This window comes from Zonotrichia leucophrys, chromosome 4A (genome assembly GCF_028769735.1).
Source record: "Zonotrichia leucophrys gambelii isolate GWCS_2022_RI chromosome 4A, RI_Zleu_2.0, whole genome shotgun sequence".
NCBI lineage: Eukaryota > Metazoa > Chordata > Aves > Passeriformes > Passerellidae > Zonotrichia > Zonotrichia leucophrys.
The window spans coordinates 18,902,815-18,920,090 of NC_088174.1; the positions used below are offsets into that span (position 1 = coordinate 18,902,815).

The 17,276-nt window shown below is 52.2% G+C and overlaps 1 protein-coding gene across 5 annotated transcripts in view; it reads left to right on the top strand.

Annotated features, from left to right (window-relative positions):
• Positions 1–17,276, top strand: part of ATP11C (ATPase phospholipid transporting 11C) — a 58,670-nt gene that overhangs the window by 32,254 nt on the left and 9,140 nt on the right. For 4 of the 5 annotated variants that reach the window (XM_064712754.1, XM_064712751.1, XM_064712753.1 and 1 more), the window contains exons 12-27: positions 727–924; positions 1,789–1,950; positions 2,045–2,202; positions 3,046–3,117; positions 3,982–4,055; positions 4,686–4,789; positions 5,323–5,504; positions 6,026–6,289; positions 6,615–6,789; positions 7,420–7,522; positions 8,700–8,845; positions 9,200–9,259; positions 10,259–10,386; positions 12,716–12,851; positions 14,675–14,740; positions 15,525–15,628. In XM_064712754.1, coding sequence (XP_064568824.1) covers positions 727–924; positions 1,789–1,950; positions 2,045–2,202; positions 3,046–3,117; positions 3,982–4,055; positions 4,686–4,789; positions 5,323–5,504; positions 6,026–6,289; positions 6,615–6,789; positions 7,420–7,522; positions 8,700–8,845; positions 9,200–9,259; positions 10,259–10,386; positions 12,716–12,851; positions 14,675–14,740; positions 15,525–15,628 — 2,132 coding nt within the window. The remainder of the gene's footprint in view (positions 1–726; positions 925–1,788; positions 1,951–2,044; positions 2,203–3,045; positions 3,118–3,981; positions 4,056–4,685; positions 4,790–5,322; positions 5,505–6,025; positions 6,290–6,614; positions 6,790–7,419; positions 7,523–8,699; positions 8,846–9,199; positions 9,260–10,258; positions 10,387–12,715; positions 12,852–14,674; positions 14,741–15,524; positions 15,629–17,276) is intronic. The other variant, XM_064712752.1, reaches the window with a different exon arrangement.

Below are 17,276 nucleotides of genomic sequence, written 5' to 3' on the forward strand. Positions count from 1 at the left end.
TGTTGTGCCTGCTGCCAGCCCTGGGAGTCCTGTTTGCTCACACAAAGTGCTGTTGTTTCCTTTGGTCCCTCCTGCTGTTTGTGCTTCTTTTGTGCCTCCCTCGTGCTTGTGCACAGTGATATTTGTGTGGAATGGGGCAGAACATAAATAAATACTGTATAATGTAGAAATACAGCTGATGTAACCTGGGTCCTTATCTGAACTCGAGATATCTTTCAGCTTTGAGTAGGTGAACCTAAATTGAGGCCATGTCAACCAGTGTGTTAAACTTGCCCAGACGTGGGCAGTCAAGCCTGAGAGAGTGAGTGTGAGTGTGCAGGGATCCACACTGGGTGGGTTATTGAGGTGATGGGTTGTGTACAGGGATGTCACTGCACACTTGTACCCCTGCCACAGCCTCACTGGTCTGAAGCCACCTGCTCCTCTTTTCTGGTTTCCTGGGGTCAGGATGAGCCTGTAGCAGTGCATTTTGAGAGGAATATGCTTATGAAACACTGTTTTGGTCACTGTGGAGCAGTGAGATGGACTCCTGTTCCTGGTAGGTCTGCAGAAGACAGTGGGATTTTCTGTGCCAAAGGAAATTGGGATTTAGCCCTGTATCTCAGCTGTATTCATTTTCATGTTGTCTTTTCCTAATTAACCTTTTCTGAGAAGCTGTTTAGAACCCCTGAGGTACAAACTGCCCCTGAGAGCCACAGGCTGCATCTTCTCCTCTTTGCTGTGCAGGTGCTGCGGATGTTCACGGACTTCCTGTCGTTCATGGTCCTCTTCAACTTCATCATCCCCGTCTCCATGTACGTTACAGTGGAGATGCAGAAGTTCTTGGGCTCCTTCTTCATCTCCTGGGACAAGGAGATGTACGATGAGGAGATCCAGGAGGGAGCGCTGGTGAACACCTCGGACCTGAACGAGGAGCTGGGGCAGGTCAGCGTGCTGTGTTTGTGGGGTCTGTGGGGATGGAAATGGGGCTGGGGGTGCCCTCCCTGCGAGGAGCCCTTGCTGTGGCCATCCCTGGCATCCCCTGGGGCCGGAGCCTCACCCAGGGCTGTGGTGGCACTTTCCATTGGATGTGATTGCACACTCTCTGCCAGCCAGATAAGGTTATAAATAGTGCATGAAAGAGCAGGAACTGGGTCACATCAATTGTTTCCATTTTGGGCAGGATCAGGCGCAGCGCTCTGCGTGTCAGGGTGCTTTGCTTTCGCTGCTTCAATTAAAAATTAAAAACCCTCTGTCTCTGTGAGGATTAGTGAAAATGCCTGCCCAGTCGTCTCCCTGGGCGTGCAGAGCACGTGCAGCTGGGGCACCCAGACAGCTCAGGCTTCCCTTCCTGCTCTGCAGAGGAGAGATGAGTGCAGGGCATCTGAGTGCCTCCTGCTTTTGGTTTTGCTGTAAAAACAAGAATAAAAACACACTTGGAGTAGCAATTAGCTAATTGAAATACAGCTCCAAGATGAAAATCCCCAAAGGAGGCAGCAGATCTGCAGCAGCAGTTCTGTAGGCACTAGGGCTATAGCAGAGGACCCAGGGAAGTGAATGAGGGGAAAGTGAAGAGCCTGGAGACAGATTTTAACTCTTCAGAAGCTGCCTCCTGCCCCCCATGCAACAGGCTGAAGAACAAGGGAACAGAGTACAGAGCTACAGAGGGGTGCAGTGGGCACCTGTGTCTGTCTGCAGTTGGGTTGGGATACCCAGGTGCCCTGCACAGCGGCACAGATGCCCTGCAATGCCCCAGGCTGTGTTCCTGGGGCTCCCTGCCCAGCCCTGTGCAGCTGCCTGCTGTTGCAGGTGGAGTACGTGTTCACAGACAAGACAGGCACGCTGACAGAGAACAGCATGGAGTTCATCGAGTGCTGCATCGACGGGCACAAGTACAAGGACTGCATGGCAGAGGTGGATGGCTTCTCCCAGCCTGATGGGCCCCTCAAGTACTATGGCAAGGCTGAGAAGGTGAGGGCTGTGTGTGCTGGTGGCTGTAGGGGTTTTGGGGCAGCTCCTGGCTGGGTGTGCAGCTGGTAATGAACCCTCCCTGTGTCCTGCCCAGAGCCGTGAGGAGCTGTTCCTGAGAGCCCTGTGCCTGTGCCACACGGTCCAGATCAAGGAGGCAGACCAGGTGGATGGGCTGGTGGCACACCCAGAACGCAAATACACCTACATCTCCTCCTCCCCAGACGAGATTGCTCTGGTCAAAGGCGCAGAAAAGTAAGGACGTGGAGATGTTGGCTCTTTGATTCCCTCTCTGGTGGGAAGGAGGGAGGTGAGGGTGATCTGGGGGTGACAGATCCCTTGTCATGGACTGTCTGCATGTTGTGATAGCACTGCTGAACCTGCAGTGCTGTGAGCCTGTGGGCTCAGGTGAGCTCCCTGGTAAAGGGATGCTCTGTAAAGGATCTTCCTGGGAGCCCATGGTTTGCATTCACTGAGAGCAGCCCCAGGGTGCTGCAGTGCCCAGATGTGGCAGGAGCTTCTTTGCTGGAGCCCACCTGGCCTTGTGTTTAATCCCCTAGAAACAGAGACCAGTTACCACATGCATATTGCAATGAAACTTTTTCCTTGCCATGCAGTGGCAAAATAATAGGATGGTCACTTCTGTCAACCCCACATTTGAGTCCTGCCAGAGATGCTGGAGGGCAGGCTGGGTGGGGCCTGCTCTAGTGAAAGGTGTCCTTGTCCATGGCAGGGGTTTGGCACTAGGTGATCTCTCCAGCCCAAACCTTTCAGTGATTCTGGGCTCTTCCCAGCCCCTGGGTTTGGACGGAGGCCGTTGCAGCTGTGTGCACTTGCTCATGGCTTGTAGAGCTGCCAGAGAGCCAGTGGACCACGTGCAGAGGCTCTGTGTGTCTGTGTGCTCCAGTGCCCAGGCTCTCCAGGGGATGGGAGCAGTGCCAGGACATCATAGCAGGCTCTGCATGGAGCACACAAACATCCAGCCCTGCTCCTCAGCCCGGGCTCTCTGCAGTGCAGGGGCGAAACGAGAACATTGTTGTGTGTGATATGTGCCAATGGGTGTTTTCAATGCTCTTCTGTCCTTTTGTTTATTGACAGGTATGGTTTCACTTTTCTAGGACTTGAAAACAATTTCATGAAAATCCGAAACCAAAAGAATGAAACTGAGATGTAAGTGCTGCTGGGGAACAGGGCTGCTCTTCTGCACCACTCCCACCCAGCTGATGGAGTTTGACCTTGCCAGGCTGACCAGAGCTGTTCCTTGAGGGCAGCCAGGCCTTGCTGACCTGCCCCAAGACTCCTGTCCCATTTACAAAGAGCAGCACATCAAGGCTTGGGCAAAAAGAGTCACTTGCAAAAACCCACGGGTGGTTTTGTGATGTCTAAATTCAGGTCCCTCAGGAGCCTGCAGTCCTTTGTGTGTATCCTTCATCTGCCCCAGCTTGTACAGGTGGCTCCTGGCATTCAGGAGGTGGCTGCTGACCTTATGGGCCGTGGCTGGGGCTCACAGCAGGACACTGTGAGCCTGAACTCGTGATGTGGCTCCATTTCTGTAACCTTTTCTTCCCTTCCCAAGCTGAAAATAGTTAGATTTTACCCTGTGCTCACAGCTTGGTGGACATCTGTGAGTCACTGACCCAATCCCAGCACTCCCTGGAAACTTGCCTTCACAAGCAAGTTTCACTTCTTGCTTCCCTCAAAAAGAAACTTCATATTTAACTGTGAGACTCAGTGTAACTGCTTGTGGCACGTGGTGCCCCATTCCCTGCTGAGCCCCTGCCCAGCCTGGGGGCTCAGTGCCCTGGTGGGCACCCACACCTTCGGTCCCATGCTCAGAGCACCACAGGACCACTGCAATTTGGGTTTTTTCCTCCATTTTCTTGTACAGTAGCTGTAAAATTCATTCCCAGGTGGCTGATGCCACTTGTAGGGTGTATTGATTTCTGCAGCTCATTGTTAGTGATTTTCTGTCTCCAGTAGTTATTTTTCTATTTTTCCTGTACCGAGCCAAAGCTTTTTTCCCTTTCTCTGAAGGTACCAACTTCTGCACGTGCTGAACTTTGATCCTGTCCGGCGGCGCATGAGTGTCATTGTGAGAACCAGCACAGGTACGGGCAGGGAGCTCCTGTGGGCTCTGCAGCTGTGTGCACACTGTGGAACACATCCTCCTCCTTGCTGTCACCCACACAGCCTGGCTCTTGGCTCTGACTCAATCCTGTCCTGGGACTGGCTGCTGTAGAGTTCATTCTCCTCCATGGGAGCTGTTTGGGACCAGCATCTCATCAGGGGATGAGAACAGTGACCTATGGCGAGCTCCCTGCCTGCCTGCCGGGCTCCAGGCTGGAACAGGCACAGGGAGGACATGTGAGAATGTCCCCTGGGTGGGATGGGGTTTCATGGCAGTAACAGACAACAATGCAGAGGTCACCATCCTTCTCGAGTGTCAGCCCTGCGAGGTTTGGGATGCTGCTCTTACCCTCCCTGGAAAGCTTGCCAAGGCTTGCAGCTGCAGTGTCCTGCAGGAAACTTGCTCAGAGGCAGGTAGGGACACGCAGAGACTCGGCCAGAGGAGTTTCACAGGCTGCTCCAAGGCCATTTTTGGTAGGCAGTTGGGTTTCTGGCAGTTCCCTCTTTAGTCCTCCCAGATTTCCTCCCTCTGCATCACTTGCTTGCTGTTGGCATTGTTAACTCCTTCTGCAGCTTGTGAGTCCCATAAACTATTTATAACTTGTTTTTAGGAAAGTTGCTCCTCTTCTGCAAAGGAGCAGACTCCTCTATTTTTCCGAGGGTGCAGCAAGAAGAAATCCAGCAGACAAAAGTCCACGTGGACCGCAATGCCATGGTGAGCACACGGGTGGGACTTGGCTGGCTCCTGGGGTCAGGAAGGCTTATTCCAAACATAGAGATGTGACCTTGCTCTAGAGTGAAGTGTTGAAAATGTGAGTGTCACTTCATTGTTTTGATGTCAGGCTCCTTTCCTTTTCTGTTTGGTTGGCTTCCACCTTTATTTGATATACTTATATGGTCTCCATCACAGTTGTCCAGCATCTCCAGGCAAGTTAAAAATAGAAGTAACATCAGCAGCCTGGTCCCAGTGTGGTGGCCCCCAGTGCTGCTCTCCCTGCTGGCTGCACACTCCCAGCCCTGCTCCTTCTCTTGGTTTCTTTCTGCACATAAGAAGCAGAACCACAATTACTCTGTACACACACAGAAAATTGCTCTTTTGACACAAGCCAACAAATTATCCCTGCCCTCAGGGGCAGTACTGCCAGAAGCACTGATGGCAGACAAAAGCACCAGCCCTGAAGTGAGGAGCTGTAAAAAACCTGGATTGAGGGCATTTGCCCACTTTGTTTTGTCTCCCTCCCCTGCCAGGATGGCTACCGAACGCTCTGTGTGGCCTTCAAGGAGCTGACTGAAAAGGAGTATGACAGGATTGACAGGCAGCTCAATGAGGCCAAGATGGCTCTGCAGGACAGGGAGGAGAAGATGGCCAAGGTTTTTGATGACACGGAGGCAGACATGCACCTGATTGGGGCTACAGCTGTAGAGGACAGGTAAGGAGGTGCCTGTGGTTCCTCTGTGACGTGACCCTATGGCCTGGACTCGCTGTGGTGGAGCTGAACAGCCAGGGACATGCTGGCAGTGTCCAGGGCAATTAATTACACCATGGCACAACCCATTTCACAGTGCCCTAGTTGCTTAAATTGGCTGGTGTAGTAGGAATTGGGATTTATTAATGAAACTACAGAAATACTTGCACTTCTGGAGAGTGAATTAAGCACACAGCATTAATTTGCACATCAAAACAAATTCAATTCCACATTCAGCTATAGTAACTGCAAGTGTAAATTAAACTCTTACTGTGAGGCCTAAGAGTCAAGAGTATAAAGCAGCGATTTCTCTTTTTGTCTGCGAATCAAAATTTGGTATTGCTGACTTGTAATCCTTATTCCTGTGGCAGCGGTCTCCCCAGCAGGGGAACAGCAGTTCCCTTCTCCTGAGCTGGTGTTTCTGGGTGCAGAAGCAGGCTCAGGCTGCGTGAGCAGGTGCAGTGATGCTCTGTTTCTGCCCGCAGGCTGCAGGAGCAGCTGGCAGAGACCATCGAGGCCCTGCACGCCGCTGGCATGAAGGTGTGGGTGCTGACAGGGGACAAGATGGAGACGGCCAAGTCCACGTGCTACGCCTGCAGGCTGTTCCAGACCAGCACCGAGCTGCTGGAGCTGACGGCCAGGACGGTGGGCGAGGGCGACAGGAAGGAGGATCGGCTCCATGAGCTGCTGCTGGAGTACCACAAAAAGCTCATCCAGGACCTGCCCAAAACCAGGGCTGGCCTCAAGAGGTGGGTGGGCAGAGGACACAGCTGTGCCCATTTCAGATGCAGAAATAGGACCGTGCTGGGGCCCTGGGGACTGGGTACTCGCAGACACTGTGAGCGGTTCCTTTGCTTTGCTCATCATCTCTGCTGTTAGCTGGCTTTGAACTTCGTTGCACTGTTCCCTTAGTGAGGGCACGTGCTAAGGCTAAGCCTTTTAAAATTGCAAAGTCCCAAAAAATGGATGGGAAGAAGATTAACCCAAAGCCAGGGGGTTTTTCACTAAGATGATACCAGCAGCTAGGCTGCCTCAGTCTGATGCAGTTCCAAACGTGTCCCTTGTTGTGCCCAGAAGCTGGACGTTGAGTCAGGAGTATGGACTGATCATAGATGGCTCCACGCTGTCGCTGATACTCAACCCCTCTCAGGACTGTGGCTCCAGCAATTACAAAAGCATCTTCCTGCAGATCTGCCTGAAGTGCACTGCAGTGCTCTGCTGCCGGATGGCTCCCCTGCAGAAAGCACAGGTATTTATTTACCTCTCACTGTGGCACACCCTGAATTCATCAGCTGGGACTTCACCTGAGCATCCTAAGCGAGCAGGACTTCTCCAGGCTGTGTGTAAGCCTCGTCTGAGCTTCAGAGCAGGATGAAAGCACACCATTCTTTCACATCTGAATGCAAACCCTTTGTTTAATATGCTGGCAGGACCCCATAAACCCAGGCCAATTAGAAATAAACAAAACCTCCCAGTTTGCTATTTTTTTTTCCTTTCCAAATTTGTCAAGTGGAGTTGGTGACTTCCTCAGTGCAGCAGATGATGTCCCAGGCTGATAAGTGATGTGTTTCTGCAGCCTGGGATGCGTGAGAGAGCCCACCCTTGGGAGAGCAGGGTCTGGCAGAAGGGAAGAGCAGGATGTTGATCTGGGGTTTGTTTTTAAATCCTGTCCTTCAGCCCTGCACAGCTGGGTTGGGCTTCTGCTCTGGCTGTGGCTGCACAGCAAGGAAAGAGGGCTTTTATTAACCTGAGCTCTCCAGGTGTTATTGCTGCTGTAAAAGCCTGATTGCTTGTCCTGGGGGGAGCAGTGGCAAGGTCTCTGGAGGCTTTTTAACTGAATTTTGGGTTCTGCTGCTGTCCTTTTTTTAAAATCTCTTAGATTGTGCGAATGGTGAAGAACACGAAAGGAAGCCCGATAACCCTGTCCATAGGGGATGGTGCAAATGATGTCAGCATGATTCTGGAAGCACATGTTGGGATAGGTAAGAGTCCCTGGAGCATCCATCTCACAGCCCAGACCTGTCTGCTCTGCCTGGGGCTCCCTTCTGAGGTGCAGTTGGTGTTTCTGATTGCACGTGGCTAAACCAATCCCACTGAAAAATGTGGGAAGTCTGCTCTTGCTTTCCTTGGAGGCAGAGTTTAACTCCAGATTAATGCTGAGATCACAGAATCATGGAATAGTGTGGGTTGGAAGGGGCCTTTAAAGGGTCCCACCCCTGCAGTGAGCAGGGAAATCTGCAGCTCCATCCAGCTCCTCAGCTGTGTACAGCCTGAGCTTGAGTGTTCCCAGGGATGGGGCACCCACAGCCTCTCTGGGCAGCCTGTGCCAGTGTTCTGCCATGCCCACTGGGGAGGGGAGAGGTGAGATCCTCATCTGCTGCTCACCAGTGCCAGCACCGTTCTCTGTGTCAGTGACACACTGCAGGTGATGTTCCAAAACTGCCCAGAGCAGTGGTGAGCTTGGGGCTCAGGGAGAAGGGGCACAAGCAGCAGACAGATGGTGGTTGGTGGCAGGGCAGTGGCAGGGCCAGGCTCTGTGCCAGCTGGTGGCAGCAGCCCAGCCCAGCACCCACAGGGGTTTGGGGGCTGGTGCCCAGGTGTGCTGGGCCTGCCCTGTCCTGTGACCCACAGCAGCTGGAGGCTCCTCCTGTCTCCTCTGAAATACGGAGCCTCCTGTAACACCACTGAGGAGGGGTCAGTGGGAGAGAAGGGGCACATTCTTCCTTTGGGGCTGTTGGAGATGCTGTGGTGCCCTCTAATGCAGGGAATCCAGGGCAGCCCATCTGGATGTGCCTTTTGTGAGCAGAACAGCTCTGGGGATGGCTCAGGAGGCTGAGCAGCTATAACTGAGCTGTGAGAGATGCAGGCCAGCCCGGGGGAACCAATTCCTTATCTTCCATCAGGTCTGCCTAGACTCCCTGCTCACACCAGGCCCTTACAGGAAATCACAGAGCAGCCTAAATATAGCTGAGAACCTCCAGAGGCAGGTCTGAGTGTTGTGGAGCCAAAACCACACCAAGTGTTCGTGCTTGGTCTCCTGGGGCTCTCAGAGGGAAGCTCAGCCCTTGTCCCTTTGAGGCACTGAGTGATGTGAGCAGACCTGGGGACAGCATCCAGACTGCAGCCCTTGGATTAACCCTTGCATGCTTCTGTCTGCAGGGATCAAGGGCAAGGAAGGACGCCAGGCCTCCAGGAACAGCGACTATGCTGTGCCAAAGTTTAAACACTTACGAAAACTGCTACTAGCACACGGGCATTTATATTATGTGAGAATAGCACACCTTGTACAGTATTTCTTCTATAAGGTAAGGGGCAGTGTGCAGCTGATCTTTGTTTATCCTGTGCATTTCTTTGGCAATAGAATAGAATAATGAACAGGATTAATGTGGGGGATATTCTGTAGTTGTTTTACCTCCCTGGGACAGGCTGTGTCTGCCATGTGCCTGTCCATTGAAAACAGAGCAATATGAGCATTCTTCTCGTGTCTCCTGCAGATACTAACTGCTCACAGGATTGGTTTTGTGCTTGATTGAACAAGTGCCCTACCTTGTCTGATGTTGTAATGTCAGACACTAATGTCTGATAACAGGAAAAACTGCTGGGTGTAGACCGAGAAGTCAAGTGCTTCCCTGCTGACCATTTGTCTTTTGTTTTCCCAGAACCTTTGCTTCATTTTACCACAGTTTTTATACCAGTTCTTTTGTGGATTCTCACAGCAGGTAACTTCCACTAATTTGTCTATAAAGGCAAGTTAAAAAGCAAGTGGCAGGATGAGGTCTGCTATCAGAGACTTGGCTTTTGGCATCCTGTCCCTTTACCACCTTGCTCTAGCACCAGATCTGGAACATAATATTTTGAAACCATAACTGCAAAGAGAGCAATCTGCTTTCTTTCCTTTCCCATCCACCAGCCATAAACACAGGTGGGCACCTTCCTGAAGTAGTGAGAGAAGGGTTTGCCTGGTTTGTCACCACCTGATTTTGCTACTTCTGCTTTTCTTACAAGAACAAGTTTTGAGCAGTTTCCTGATGTTGTCTCCTCTGCTGCATTTCAGTGCATTAAAAATGTCACTCAGAAGGAAGAACGGTTCATTCTCTTATGTCTTTTATAAAAAGACACACAATGAGTGTTACCAGAGCTTTGTTTAATCCAAGTAAACATCAGAGGGGCAGATCCATGTGTGAGTGGTTTCATGTGCTTGGAGATGAGAGCTTTGGCTTTAGTGTCAGCTTAAGGGGCTTTTGTGTCTATTTGGGCTCAAAAGTTACAGGAAGAGTAAATGGTGAGAGAGAGTGCTCTGCTTGTTTTGGCAGAAACACTCGCCTTTTTAAAAAAAGGAGCTGTAGTTCCTCTAAAACAGTCTAGTCCTTAGAGAGCCACAGGAGGCACCAGATGTATTAACAGAAACAGCAGCCCAGGAGCAGCAAGAGGAGAGCTGTGCTAAGGGCTGCTCAGCCCTGTTTTTCTGGGGGATAAGCTGCAGGTGAGACCAGCCAGTTACAGAACTTGTGTCAGTGGGGCAGGTTCCTGGGCCCTGCAGGTGCCCTGTTCCCCTGCACTGCACAGAGCACAGCTCCATCCAGTGAGGCTGTGCTGGGTGACACAGGGAGGGATCTGTGTGACAGGGGGTATGCAGGAGCTGGTAATTTATGGTTGCACTTCTTTGTGGAGAGGCCTTGTTCTGTCTGTCTCATGTGACCCTTTGTTCCTCCTCCAAGCCACTGTATGATGCTGCTTACCTGACCATGTACAACATCTGCTTCACGTCGCTGCCCATCCTGGCTTACAGCCTGCTGGAGCAGCACATCAGCATTGACACCCTGACCTCGGACCCTCAGCTCTACATGTGAGTACTGCTGGCCTGGGCTGGCCTCTGCCACCTGGGGTTTGGGTTTCTGGTGTCCCTGCCCTGTGTCAGGGATGGCATCACCACCGAGGGCAGGAAAAGCCATTGCTGTCCCTCTGCCTCAGCTGTTCTGCATTCAGGCTGAGCAGCCTTGTTTTTGCTGCCTGTTGCTGCTTGTTCATGCTCCCTGACAGTATCTGGTCTAGCAAACTGCACTGCTGTGTCTCTGAAGGGTAAACTGTAGGTGGAATTCATCCAGAAGGAAAGTGGAGCTGTGAGAGTGGCCAGGCCATTCCCGTTACCTTTGAGCCAGGCACGTGATGGAGCGTGTAATGCAGGCAGGGGAGGTGCAGCCTTCAGGAGGAAAACAGATCCATTCATGTTCAGGAAGATGAATGTTTCTGAAGCCCAGCTCAGGCACGTGGTTTCTCAGCTTGTCCAAGTGGATGTGGTCCCCCAGGCTTCCCCTCCAAGGCCGGGTTCCCTTATCAGAACCCAGGAGCTCTGTTCATCAATCCACACACTGTGTTCTGCCACGTTGCCCAGGGAAAGGACAGCTCAGACTGTCTCCCTCTGCTTTGCCTGCTGCTTTCTCTCCTTGTTTGAGCAGGGAGAGGCTCCAGACTTGCTGAGGAGCAGAGATGCTTTCGCTCTTCCTCCCAGCCCTGCCACACACGTGCTTGGGGCAGCCCTTCAGCAGAGACTGAAGATGTTTTTTGGGGAAGCCCCTCTCTGTGCAGCCCTGTTGCCCATTCCCCACCTGGCAGTCGGCTCAGCCCTGGGGCAAAGCCAGGTCAGGGCTGCTTTGGGCAGTGCCAGCCCTGTCACTGGTGGGATGCTCCTCAGCAGTGGAGCTGTGTGTGCTCGAGCCAAGGGTGATCTCTGTGCAGGCAGCAAAGGGAAAGGGAATTATCAGGTGCCTGAAATCCTGTGTGAACATTGCCTTAGGTATAAACAGCAGTGAATGCAGTCAGAGCTGTAAGGCTGGGAAGGGGCTTGGGTGGTTTGGAGTGAACACTCAGAGCCACGATTGATTAGAGCTCTGTATTCCTTCACTCCGTGGCGAAATGCCACCGTCTGGGTTTTTAAATGGCTTGGTAATTGAATATAGTGCGACAGAGAGCAGGAACAGCAGCCCCTGTGCCTTCCCCTGTGGGCTCTGTGCTCTCTGGGGTCTGTGTGTGCAGGGGAACAGCCTGGCTGGAATATTCATGGTTGGAATATTCCTGTGCTGGGTGCAGAGCGCCCGCTGCGCTGCTGCTGCTGGAGGGGGGGCTGAGCTGCTGCACTGCAGATCCTCACTCTGGAAAAGCTGTTTACCACCAGCACTGCAGGACAGAGATGGCAGTGCAAAACAGCTCACAGGGAGGAAGCTGCTTGTGTTTCTCTGCTTGCAGTGCCCCACGCTTCCAGCCTGGTTTATCCTTGCTCCTTTCTCAGACCCAAGTTGTGACACGTTAGAGCGTGGTCACAGCATCATCCCGTGTGGGTTTCAATAGGATCTCTTTTCAGAAATGCAGTTACAGGAGCCCAGCACCACACAGGTTTGCAAAGTGCATCTTGCTGAAAGGGGATGTATTGCTTTAGGAGTTAAGGAGAACAATGCAGAAAAGGTGGGGACTTTACAGAAAGTAATCTGGAAAGATAATGATGCAGGGAACTGTTTTTAACTCCCTCCTGTCCTGACAGCCACCCTCCACTCCCCAGGCCCTGTGTGTGGTCCCTGCAGAGCTTCCATCACAGCCCATCCATTGCTGCTGCTGCTGCCTCCGTGCCAGATCTCATCCTGTATTCAGCCAGGAGCCTCCTGCTACAACCCCTGTGATAAAAACACCCACCATACAATTCAGGAGGTTATTTTCAGCCTGTGCAGAAAAACACCACTTCAGGGAGCAGGACTTGCAGAGCTTTTCTCAAAAAAGGACTTTGTGCTTCCAACACAAAAAGAGGGAAACACACCATGGATTTTATGTATCCCATACAGCTGCTCTTTAGCCTTACCCTGCTTTTAAAATTTAGCAGAAAATGTCAGATACCATGGGCAGCACGGGGGCTGGACAGGTTCAGGACAGCCTCTGTTGACTTTGTGCTTTTTTCATCCAAGCTACCTAGAGGAGAAAGACAAAACAATTCATATGCTGAACCCCTTGTGATTTCTCATGATCAGCAGCTGATATTAGAGGTGTTCTTTATGCCCTGACAGGTGTTTCTGTGGTTCCCCCTGGGCTCCTCCTGCAAGGGCTTGCCCCAGGCCCCCAGCCCTGCTGTGAGGAGCTCTGCAGCCCAGCCTGGCCCGTGCTGATGGTGCTGTTACTCCATCTCTTGGCAGGAAGGTGTCAGACAATGCCATGCTGCAGTGGAGGCCCTTCCTGTACTGGACCTTTCTGGGCGCCTTTGAAGGACTCGTGTTTTTCTTTGGGGTTTATTTTCTTTTCCAAAACTCATCCTTGGAAGACAACGGAAAGGTAACGGCCCCAAAGAGAGGAAGATGAGTGTTTGTGTTGTGTGCTGCCTCTGATATGCTGGCAGGGAATCTCTGCTTGAGCTGTGCACTGTGTCTCCAGTCTTGTCCGACAGTGGAGCCTTGCTTATGGTGTGATCCTGCAGCAAATGCTTGAAATAAAACATTTCCAGATCGCCATGGAAACGGGGCAGAGCTGGTTACTCTCACTAGGTAACAGGACTAGTCTCACACACAGCCCTGTTCAGCACAGCGGGCTCTGCACAGGGCTCTGCCCTGCTCTGTGGGATCCCAGGCACTGGCCCAGGGCAGGGCAGGCTCTGTCCTTCCCACCAGGGACAGCCTGAATTTCAGTGTGTGCTGGCTGCTTGTGAGCAGCTGAACTGTCCCCCCTTGGTGGGATGGTGCTCCTTAGGGCAGCCCTGGTGCAGGGCTGCTTGTGTGCTGGGCCTGCCTGGGGCTGTGGCTCCAGCCTCTCTGCCCAGGGAGGGCTGGGCTGGCCCTTAGCTCCTGTTTTGGGGCCAGCACAAGTCCCTGGGGAAGCCTTTAGCTCCTGTTTTGGAGCCAGCACCAGTCCCCAGCTGCTGGTGGCACCAGGACGTTGTCCCTGCTGCCTCCTTGCTCGTGCCTCTGCTGTGGGGAGGAGCCCTTGCATTGCTGCGGGAGCTGCTGGGGTTAACTTGCACAGGAAGAGGAGGAAAAAAGATGGAGGGTTTTTTTATTTTTCCTTTTTTCTCATTTTTTCTTGTTCTGCTGGTTAACTGAGTACAGAGCCAAGCATTAGTGCAGGGCAGCTGCTCAGATGGCCTGAGTGGTTTCAGGACCCTTTCCCCAAGGGAATGTGCAGTGTGTTATTAGATCTTGGCTGATGGGAAACTTCTTTGCACCATCACTTGTGACCCTTGAAAACACCAAAACTCTTCAGTGGCTAACACTTGGAGAAAAGCTGATGAAATTTGTGTGTGTATCCATACACTGCATCACTGCCAGCATTTATGGCCACAGCTTCATGCAGCCAAGCCCCTGTATTGTCAGATCAGTGCTCTGCTGTATCTGTGGCCATTCTGGTTGGATTGGAATGAAACGTGAAGCACTGATGTGCTCTGCAAATGCCTTCGGAAGTCAAATCTATGTGGCACTGCAGTAAGATCTGTGGTTATGTCCTCTTCTGCAAACACTTATGCCTGTAAGAACTGCTACCAGCAATTGTTCATAATATCCATGTATGTTTGATTGACTCGTTTTTCACTCCTATTGACTTTAATTTTTTTGCATTTTTTGGAAACTTTTACATTTCACTTTCTGTTTTAATGTATGCATTCAGAACTTGAGAGCCTTTGGTAAGCATCTCTCCCATTCATTGCCATCACTGGATTGATAGACAGTATCTGCTTTCCTTTGTGTGCCTAGTCCCCAGTTCCCACAAAGCAACCAGCTGGGGCAGCACCAGTGCCCACTGGTGCCCTCTGCCAGGGGACTGCAGAGAGATGATGAGGATGAGGAGGAGGATGATGGGTGTGGCGAGAAAGCAGAAGCTGAGTAAATTGCCAAGAAACCCTGAGCTGCAGGTGGTGCAGTGCCTTGTGTCCTCATTGACATTGCTGTTAGTAGGAGGCTGTCCGTGTCACATCCCAGCTCTGTCACCTGTGTGTGTGTGGCACTGCATGGCTCAGGGTGGCGTGCGGAACTGCGAGCGTCCCTGTCCCCCTGTCCCTCTGTCCTTCTGTCCCCCTGTCCCTGCCTCCCCTGCTCCCTCGTGGCCCTGGCCCCGTGCTGTGCCTCCCCAGAGGGCCAGCACGCTGTGGCAGTGCCCCGTGTGTTTTGCAGGTGTTTGGGAACTGGACCTTTGGGACGATTGTCTTCACCGTGCTGGTGTTCACCGTCACTCTCAAGGTCAGCACCTCCCTTCCCTTTCCTCGCTGGCCTCTCCAAGGCTGGTGTGCTCTGTGAAATCATGGCCTGAATGGGCTGGAAATAGTGTCTGAGTATTTCCCACCACACTCAAGTCTTCTCCCGTAGAGGCAGAACCTGCTTACTTTCCTTTGTGCAGTCTGTGGCCCTTAAGTATGTATTCCTTTTTTGTGTTTGTTCTGTTTAAATTATTTTTCTATTTTTCCCCTCTTTTGAGGACTGCAGTTGGTTATGGTTGACTCTCCCCCACGCTTTCACCTCTTGATGCTCAGTTCCAGCAAGAGGAGAGGAGCAATAGAGAATTTGGGTTTGTCCACCTTGTTTCAGACAAGGCTGAGTGCCAAAGTGATCACAAAAGCACACGTGTCAAATAACAATAGCAAATCTATTTTGTTTCGTGGAGCTTTCCAGAACAAACTGTTTGCATAAGACCTTACAAAAGGTCTTTTGTGTTTGGTTCAGGACAGCAGGTGGTGACAAGAGGCAATTACAGTCCCTGTAACCTTTAGATGTTTCTTTCCTGTAGGATCAGGGGTTGCATCAAATTTATTCCATTTAAAAGTGTCAGTTACAATTAGAATGCCACTGTTTCCCTGCTAACATTGTGCCAGACTGTGGACATTGAAAATGTTTGTCCTGGTGCCCATATGCACACAGGTAGCTCTTTGGAGAACCTTCAAGCTTAATGTGAAACCAGTCTGAAATGTCACATAAATGCAATGCACTGTGCATCTAAAGCCTGTTTTGTCTCTCTTTGTTCCCACAGCTAGCGTTAGATACCCGATTCTGGACGTGGATGAACCACTTTGTGATTTGGGGCTCCCTTGCTTTCTATGTGTTTTTCTCATTCTTTTGGGGAGGAGTCATTTGGCAAGTATCGTTTTCTTTCCCCTGCCCTTTGCTGGGGCAGTGCCCAGGGCTGGCTCTGGCAGGGCAGTGCCCGCTCCTTAGGGCATCCTGAGACTGGCAGTGCCAGGGGGTGTGTAGGGCAGTGCCAGGGGGTGTGTAGGGCAGTGCCAGGGGGTGTGTAGGGCAGTGCCAGGGGTGTGTGCAGCCTGCTCCTACCTAGGAGACTGGCAGTGCCAGGGGGTGTGTAGGGCAGTGCCAGGGGTGTGTAGGGCAGTGCCAGGGGCGTGTGCAGCCCTGCTCCTACCTAGGAGACTGGCAGTGCCAGGGGGTGTGTAGGGCAGTGCCAGGGGTGTGTGCAGCCCTGCTCCTACCTAGGAGGCTGGCAGTGCCAGGGGTGTGTAGGGCAGTGCCAGGGGGTGTGTAGGGCAGTGCCAGGGGTGTGTGCAGCCCTGCTCCTACCTAGGAGACTGGCAGTGCCAGGGGGTGTGTAGGGCAGTGCCAGGGGGTGTGTAGGGCAGTGCCAGGGGTGTGAACAGCCCTGCTCCTTCCTAGGATACTGGCAGTGCCAGGGGTGTGTGTAGGGCAGTGCCAGGGGGTGTGTAGGGCAGTGCCAGGGGTGTGTAGGGCAGTGCCAGGGTGTGTGCAGCCCTGCTCCTACCTAGGAGACTGGCAGTGCCAGGGGTGTGTAGGGCAGTGCCAGGGGTGTGTGCAGCCCTGCTCCTACCTAGGAGGCTGGCAGTGCCAGGGGGTGTGTTGGGCAGTGCCAGGGGGTGTGTAGGGCAGTGCCAGGGGGTGTGTGCAGCCCTGATCCTTCCTCTGCCCCCACCCCATACCCCCCAAAAGGCAGTGCTGGAGGAGGGCTGGTGCACCACGAGAGGGGTTTGAGGAGCCCAGCAGAGGGATTGTTCTCAAAGAGAGAACACCCTGGGCATCATCCAGGTGCTCAGCTTGGGCAGGGGGCGTTTGCCTTTCTGCTGCTTGAGGCTCTTTATTGGGAGGTTCTAGACTGAACCTTTTAGGGTCTGTTTGTGCATGTGGAGGACAGAGACAAAGAACTTGTGGTGGAAGGAACCTCAGTGAAACAGAAGGAACAGGTGAGGCAGGTGCAGAGCAAGGGGACCTGGCCCTGGGACAAGCAGGAGAGAGTCAGGTCCTGGTGTTGAAATGAAGAAATTCTCATTGACTGGAGTGCACCCAGGATGGCAGGTTTAGTGTGTTGCAAAAGCAGGTGACATTAGTACATTACAAACATGACAGTTTTGTATTTCCTGTGCTGCAGTAAATGTTCAGTTGACACTCACAGCATCTCTGTTTTACCCCTTTGCTTTGCCATGGGATATTGGCTGGATCCCTGATCCAGCAGCCTGCTAATAAGGATGTAGAACAGATTTCAGTATTTTCTGTGGGGGTCACAAGCTTTAGCTCCTCAGTTAACTCTTGCTGACCAACAGATCCAGGTGTGCAGCCTAGCCACATCTCTATGCTCAATGTGAGCTTTCTACTGAAAACTCTTTCTACTGTTTAACTTGCATAGCTCAATATTTTTGATCCAACAGTAAGCAAAAACTGCTTTGGGATCCTTGTCATGAGTTATTGATGAGGTGTTTTTCACAAGCAGCTGTTGGTTGCTCTCCCTCATCAAGGAAAGGAGGAAGGGGCAAATAACCTG